General features: G+C 44.1%; 1 protein-coding gene across 5 annotated transcripts in view; it reads right to left on the minus strand.

Moving 5' to 3' along the window:
* Nucleotides 1-520: 520 nt before the first annotated feature.
* Nucleotides 521-8,066, minus strand: part of LOC149359422 (multidrug resistance protein mrp-7-like) — a 70,495-nt gene continuing 62,949 nt past the window's right edge. For 4 of the 5 annotated variants that reach the window (XM_089571639.1, XM_089571638.1, XM_089571640.1 and 1 more), the window contains 5 exons: nt 7,367-7,543; nt 6,716-6,874; nt 4,768-4,934; nt 2,602-2,796; nt 521-681 (listed from right to left, as the gene is read on the minus strand). In XM_089571639.1, the coding sequence (XP_089427765.1) occupies nt 522-681; nt 2,602-2,796; nt 4,768-4,934; nt 6,716-6,874; nt 7,367-7,543 (858 nt within the window). In that variant the 3' untranslated portion in view covers nt 521. The remainder of the gene's footprint in view (nt 682-2,601; nt 2,797-4,767; nt 4,935-6,715; nt 6,875-7,366; nt 7,544-8,066) is intronic. The other variant, XM_089571641.1, reaches the window with a different exon arrangement.

The raw sequence follows: 8,066 nt of genomic DNA on the forward strand, positions 1-8,066 counted from the left end.
GTTATGCAGCAGAGAGTAACCACTAGGCAATTTATTTATGTGCTTTATTTGCCGCATCAGAAACATGCCCTTATCATTTTATTTCATACGCGTGAAGCGATCACAACTTTCCAGGAGCAATGACGACCATGCAGTTTATGTGATATTCATGATGGTGGTTGGTGCTTTAGGCTCCTCATCTTGAAAGTTCAGCGTTGAACTTGTATTGAACGGCTCCGCGAATCACGCGAAATTCTTATCCTGATTAGCGTTGAGGGCATTTGCTGTTATGCTGTCAGTTAATTTATTTTATGTGTAAAGGTCCGCCCTGTAAATAGCTTGCCGCTTACGACTTCGCTTGTTTTTGCGTGTCGTCATCACAACGACTAAATAAGATCTTTCCGTTCAGCAAGGTACCTTCCACGAAGTTTTTTTTTTTTTTTAACGCACTTTACTTAGTCACGATATCTTTTTGTTTCTACATCAGAACGGCTTCATCATTTGTTCTTGCGAGCAGGAATAAACTTAGATAGCGAAAATGGTCATTCGGAAGCAGCTTTGCTTCTAAGCAACTCAAGACATTTCGTATCTGCGTCGATGCCAGCACCAAGCACGATACTGCGAAATACGGAACTTGAATCTGCCAGCAGATCTGTCACGCCACCGTTCTCCAGCACTCGGCCGTCACCCATGACCACCACCCTGAAAGACAACAGGAAAAGCCACTTCTGATTCACACATACAAAACGACAGTACTATAAGAACATGTACAAAACAAAAGGCTTGCCGTCGCATGCAGTGCAGCGAACGCTGAGAAATTATTCGAACTTTCGGCTATAACCTTGTTGATACTGCACCAAGAAAAAAAGCCAGCAACTGTTGGCGCGTAAAAGCAAACAAATTCAACGTTCCGGCAAAGACGCTGATTGTTGTTCTTCGAGTCGCACATAACAAAGGTGAAAATTCTTTTTTGCGCTTTGTTGATTAAAACGCGACTAATCACGCACAAATAAGTTCCAGAATTATGGCCGTCTTCAGGTACTGAATAGTGGCAATAATATTCACAACACGACCGCCATGTCCCCACAGATAGCACATCTTCGAGAGCATTCAGTTCTTGGACCACACAAGTATTGCCCCGTATAGACTTACATGAACGCATGATCATGTTGATCACACTATAAGCCAACGCAAATGGCCCTCACGGCTCATAGCCTTGTACAGACCACACAGTCAGAACATACTACGCCTGTTTCCCAACCCACATGATCCTTATGGCTCACAGCCCTACATGGACCAGATAACCATATTAATGACACTAGTACTAGACAACCTACCTCGCCCTTACGGCCTTATAACCTTGCATGAACCCCACGATCACAGTGATGGCACACCTATTTCCCACGGGTCACTGCCCTACTTTTGCCACGTAATCCCAAAGCTGGCACATTTTTTTATGAACGCACATAGGCCTAACGGTTCATAGCCCTATATGGACCCATGATCACAAAGCTGGTACATTATTTCGCTGTCAGAATTGCTCTTAAGCCTTGCAAAGCTGCATAAAACTCATGAGATGTGGCCCTATTTAGCGACCCGCATGACCCTTATAGGTTATAGCTTTGCATGGACCCATTTTATCAATGAGCTCGCTCAAAAATTTCTGAACTCGCGTGGTCATTAAGCAGCAATTGACCCCAGAGCTCACACACCTGATTCACAGCTAATATACCGCCAATGGCTTACAGCCACACGCGAACTAGATGGTAACAGAGATCTACAAATATTTCTGAACACACATGACCCTAGCCATTATGGTCCTATGTGGACCACATCAGCCCAAAGCTCGCCCAACTATTTCTGAACACCTGTAGGGCAATAGGCTGATCATCCAACGTGGACCCTACATTTTCGGAATTCCATGGCTGCAGTGAGAATGGCTCCCATTTTGCATAGCAGCGTTCGACAGAAAATATCTTTGAAGCAGTAGTAGTTCATAAATCTACAGTGCGCCGCTTTGAATATGTAGGTATCAAAGCGCAGAAATTTAGTGGCCATTCCAAAACCATTTACAGAAGAGAGGCTGGCCTTTCGTCACCGTTTTATGCCGACAGAGAATAATTTAGGCGAGTTGAAAATGAAATACCGCGTTTCCCCGTAGGTACGGTTACCGAGTATTGTTGCAAGCTTGGCTAACGCCATGAAGACTTTCTCGTCTGAATTCCTCTAACAACTGTTTTTCAAGGTATAAATGTTCAGCTCCTGGTCTCATGGTCACATTATAAGTCATTTCCTGCAATATGCGCAAATTATGATCCTATCGTTCGTGTTAAACGCCGGTCGGCTACACCGTCTCATTCGAACGAGCAGCAAAATACATAGCTTGAAGAATTACTATATGACGCTCAGTTTATTTTCTTATATATAATCTTGAAAAAATTAACTCAATTACGTGAAAATATTGCTTCGGACTACCGCGGGAACTGTCAACGTGCGTCATCTTCATAGTGCGCAGTAAAAAATCGTAGTACATGGCGTATATTCTTCACCAGGTACTTGCAGGACAATTTCTCATCATACACATTTTTTCCCTATTTCATCCGCATTAGCAATTTGGCTCACCTGTCATAGTCGAGTATTGTGTCTATGCGATGAGCTATTGTAATGACGGTGCAGTGCGCGAAGCTTTCTCTCAGGGTGGCCTGCACCTTCTGCTCCGTGTCCGCATCCATCTGAGATGTGGCCTCGTCCAAAACCAGGATCTTCGTGGCTCTCAGGAGCGCGCGGGCGAGCGCCACCAACTGGCACTGACCGGCACTGTGAAAGGTGATCAAAAAATACAGTTAAAAGTATGTACTCCCACGCGATGTCGAAAACTGCAGTAATAGCTCTAGAAATCTCCTGAAGGCCCGCTTTTCGATGCGAGATCGTGCCTTGCGTGGCCTCACAGTGATAGTATGGCCGGAATGTGCAGCATTTTGAAACCCAGTTATCAACTGCATGCTCAGGCACTGCGGCTGTGGAGCTCTTATCATTGCAAGGAGCAAAAGGTTATGAGAGAACAAAAGGCGTGGCTAATGTCGCGCAAAGCCCTTAGCCTGTTATCATCCGGTGGTTCGCGGAGTGACCGCTAGGGATACTGCGGTCGCCTTCCATAGTTGCTGCGTGGGAAGAAGCTACCTGTCTCCTCCCACCTCCTTCTAACTCTGCCCATCTTCTTTCAGTAGTTCTTGGCGCTACCCCTATGGGTATTGGCATGTTTCTTTGGTGTACCCGACTCGAAAGCCCGAGGCGTAGTCAATACAGCTATCGCTTAATAGCTGTTGTGGTTCAATTTCCATAGTTGAATGCCTGAAATGCGTTCCTTGATAAGCGACCTTCATGCGCGCTTTGCCCGAGGCATCTGTGAGGAAGTGTGGCCAGAGCGTTGTCGCGGTGGCTCTTTGTGGAGGTTTGTAAGTTGAGATGCATTTTACTGGATGGTTGTACGAGGAAGACTCCCCACAGGCCCTGGAGGGTGCCCCGATGAACTAGGAGCGCAGGAACCACAGTTTTTACGGCATAAGAGGCCTATACTATTAACACAGTAAATCTACAAGTCCGCTGTTAATAAATATGTATTCATTCACCGAACACTTCACTGCCAGTTCCTGCACAGTTTTCTCATTGTAAGCACACTAGAACGTCTCAGCACTTCCGTATGCCTACGCACATCTGCCATGCTGTTAACGGCGCCCCTGGGTAAGTTTATCATAGCGTGCCTTAAAAACTGAACTATACAATATGCTTTATTTTACGCTTGTTTTGCAATCCGTACTTCATCAGTGCGAAGCCAGCTGCTCAAATTATGGAAGACAGTTCATAAGGAGACATACTCTACTCCACATCAGTGCAACGCTGGACTGTTCATTAATCTATACACAATAAATCATTAATGGCTATTCAACAACTTATTAACTCTTACGAGCTTAACAATAATTCCATGCATTTATTTTGTTACACAACAGAGCATATTTCTTTAAGCTTTAGTTTCGGGCTATTGGCGTTTTATAAGGTTTTCTTGGTGCAGAAAAGAACAATTTCTCGCACTTTGACTTTTTTTCCTTTTTTTCCTTTATTTGTTCTCAGACAGTGTCTAAGAGGAGGCCATGGTTAAAGGTCAAGAGCCTGACGAGGTCTTCGCCCCGAGTCGGATTGTCTGCTTTTGTAGACAACCTGAAGATTATGACTAGCATTAAGAATGTGATGAAAAAGTCTTAATTCCTGATCCAAAAGCATTGTGCATGTAAACTCAGAATACACAATGCCATTACATTAACTGGTAGAATTGTTCAAAATACACAAAAAAAATGTCAAGGGGCATTTGAGAGGAGACTGAGCTGTCGGAGAAAAATAAAAAAAAGAGAACAATAAGAACGCGGTTTCTTCAGGAATATAACCAACGCTATTTGTTGCTTTTAAGTTAACGTTGCTCCCAGAGGTAATCACTTTCGCAAAAAGACTGCCTTCAACCTTCTAGTAAAAACTCGTTCATTAATGATGGTAGAAGAGCGCGCAGGATTTACCGCACATATTCGTAGCTATTTGCAATTGCTGGACCGTGGGAACATACGTCCAAGTAGTGATTGAGGGCTAAATTTTTAAATAATAATATGGTAGCGAAAATCTCCTCAACAAAATTACCCCGTATGCCTTAAACGACTTGCCCTGAAAGTCAAATCCAGAGCTCAACCTCACTGCCTGTGATTTGAACCTCATCTTTTCGTGTGACAACAGTAAGACACTAACCTCAGGTTTCCTCCTTTCTCAGATATGGCGAACGACAGAGCTTCTGGGATGTTTTCGAAGAAGTCGCTCATGTGCACGCTGCGAAGAACTCCCCACAGCTCCTCGTCTGAGAAGCAGCCTTGGGGATCCAAGTTTTCGCGAAGTGTGCCAGTGAACATGGAGGGGTCCTAGGCACAGTTGAGAAAAATTGCACTGCTGTTTACTTTCTAAATTAGAATTGGGACTATAACGGAGGCATAAAAGTGCCTGTTTACTGCCGCAGCGTTTACAGGCGCCCAGTTCCATGCCTAAAAAATATGAAAGTGCGCTAAAACATACACTCTTTGTCAAAAGTAACCAGGCTGCATAGTTTGCATCCAGCTTGTATAGTGGAGCCCTTGTGGCTTTCCTAAACATCAAAAGTTGTTGGAAGGTAAGAAGACCCCCAGTCCTTACCTTTAGCAACCATTCCAGCTTTAGAGAAGCTGTAAGGGCTCCACTGTTCGAGCTAGAAGCAAACCATGCAGCCTGGTTACTTTTGACAAATAACGTACGTTCGTAACACTCTAATGTTCACTGGAACTATTGGTGTGAACGCCAATAAACAGGACTAATAAATAATTATTTTTATGTTATGAAGCCGGATAGACAAAAAGAAACTCAGAATGAATGTTTCATTCCCCACTCACAGTGGTCTAAACCTTGTTCCACTGGATGAAGCGAATAGACGCACCGCTGCTGGCCATCAGTTCCATAGCTGGCATTACGTACGACATCGGCGGCACCATTTCGATGGAATCGAGATGGCTTCGCTCTCACCTGGGCGCTTCGAAAGATTGCACATGGCACGCAGACCCCGAGTGATGTGCGCCTGTGGATGTGGCAGCGCGCAACGCCTAGCTTGCTTTTGCTTTCAAGAATTTGTTTCTTACGGCGCTGACAAGAGACACTTCTTCGAAAATATAAAAACTGATATTGCAACCTACGAGTAAGCTAAGCAGCTCTAATTGAAATGAAGCAACGAGTTGCAGTAGTTAAAAAGATATTGCTGCGAAGGCTTGTAATGTTAGGTTTTGCTAGATAAGAGACCTTAGATGCATTGTGATGTGCGCCAGAGGAGACAATACTATGGCGTAAAAACACCTTTTATATCTCAAGAAATCAATTTTTCACTTCGCTAGCAGGCTTTGCTGTAACATTCTGAATAAGCCAGTTGTCACCGGAAGCAGGAGGTATAGATATATAAAACGTTCAAGAACAGCCGCCAGACAAATAGTGTGCAAATGCATGCAACATACACCTCCTGCTGTGGGTCTGTCGTTTGAGATTTGTAGTGTGAGGCTGCCGGAGCATAAGCGGCGTCATTGTTCCACTATGCGATAATGAAACGCGAAAAGCACACCTATGTAAGTCGTCCCTCGGGAAACATTCTCAGCGGTCACGAATTGTCGGTCAATATAACTGCGCTTCTGGCGTGCTACTGACTCTGCAACGTATGGTCATTTCCATAAATCTACGACCTTTCCATAAATATACGACAACGTATGGTCATTTCCATAAATCTATGCGCCTAGGTGAGGCCGCAACGATGTTATGAGCGGCTATATGAGCGGCTATAACACGACGTTGCTGCAACCACCAGTCCATCCTCATTTTTGAATTGTATAACTGACATATTTAACGAATAACATCTTTGTATATAAAGTTTGATTCTATCTGTACCCACCCCTTATGTAATACCCCCTAACTGGGGGTCTTTAAGGAAATAAAGTGATGTGGTGATGTGATGTGATGTGACGAAGCTGTGGAGTGCTATCATTCTCATGGTATGCCGCTTAAACAGATTTGTTCATCAATATTTCTTTCCTATTGATTGGGTACAAGCAGAGCTTCACTTTTTACAAGCGAGCATCTGCACTGCAATTTCTGGGGGAAAATGTTTTTTCATGCCTCATTGTTTAGCCCTTACCTGAGGTATAACACTGATAGCAGAACGCAGACGATTCAGAGGAACAGTACATATGTCGACTCCGTCAATAGTGATGGATCCAGATGTTCGCTCTATCATGCGGAGCAGGGCTAGCACCAGTGAAGATTTTCCTGCACCAGTCCTCCCCACGACAGCTAACTGTAAAGTTGACAGAAATCAAACACTCTAATTAGCATACATATAGACGTAAACCTTGAACACTTGCAAGCTTGCCTGCGAGTTGCACAAGCTATGTGTCATGTTTTGCAAGCTCTGTAATTATTTCTCTGCCTGTGGCAATGAAAACAAGGGTTCATTACCGATAATATGGCTGCGACTGGCGTAGTCAGTGATTCAACCGGTGTGCTTTTTATGTAGTATTTAGATATGATTGTCTGCAGCACTAATGTAGGCAATGAATTTGTTGCTCTTCCACGTCTTACTTCTTCATGCTTATCTGCAGCGGTTTTATATTGCTTTACTTGCATTCTTAAATCAGAAGCTGACTGAAACACTATTCAGGTTAAAAGAAAACGATCTCCACCTAAAACAATCCATTTTTTCTTACAAGCGTTTGCAAACGCGCTAGATTAAGGTGTTTCATTGTCGACAAGTTCATCACTACGTTGCTACAGCCACGCTCGCGTGTACCTTTTGTCCCGCGTGTGCTTCAAAGGAAACGTCTTTCAGGGTGTCCTCAGCAATCCCAGGTCGATACGACGCGTAGAAGTGGTCAAACCTCACGACACCTTTGCATGGCCACAAATCGTCGTAAGGATGAAGGAACAGGCGAGCACTGAAGGGGTCCTTGAGCTGCGTAGAGACTGCCTGCATGCAAATGTGGCATAATGTATACAAAGAGACCTTTTCCTTCCTCTGACATGGCTGATTGCTTTAAATGGACTCGGCGCATATGTGACAGAAGTACTCCTTTTCGCAGCAAACATATGGCGTCCCTCGCTGCGCAGCTGTGTTTATCACCGTATTAGAATAACACTACTATGATCTCAAGCCAACTGAACAGTAGAAAAATTTGTGCCACAACTTGACATTCTTGTAAAACACCGCTCCATCTCCACCTTACTACATGGCGCACACCAAACAGCTTCCGGGTTGAAAGTCCAGGTGTTTGATGCCAAACATTGTCCTCCTGCGACATTAGTGAGTCATGACAACAGTCTGTTTGCGGATTACTACCAAATTGTATGTACCGAGTGCAAACGCACTCATCATAAACACTTCGCAGAAGGAAATTCTCAATGATCGCTAGAAAAAATAAAATTCGTATAAGCTACATAGAACACGCCCCTGAAATCACAGCAAAGGTAACAATAACCCCTCCGCAAGCAAA

Source organism: Amblyomma mixtum, chromosome 2 (assembly GCF_055824585.1).
Source record: "Amblyomma mixtum isolate Tamu chromosome 2, ASM5582458v1, whole genome shotgun sequence".
In the NCBI taxonomy this organism is placed as follows: Eukaryota; Metazoa; Arthropoda; class Arachnida; order Ixodida; family Ixodidae; genus Amblyomma; species Amblyomma mixtum.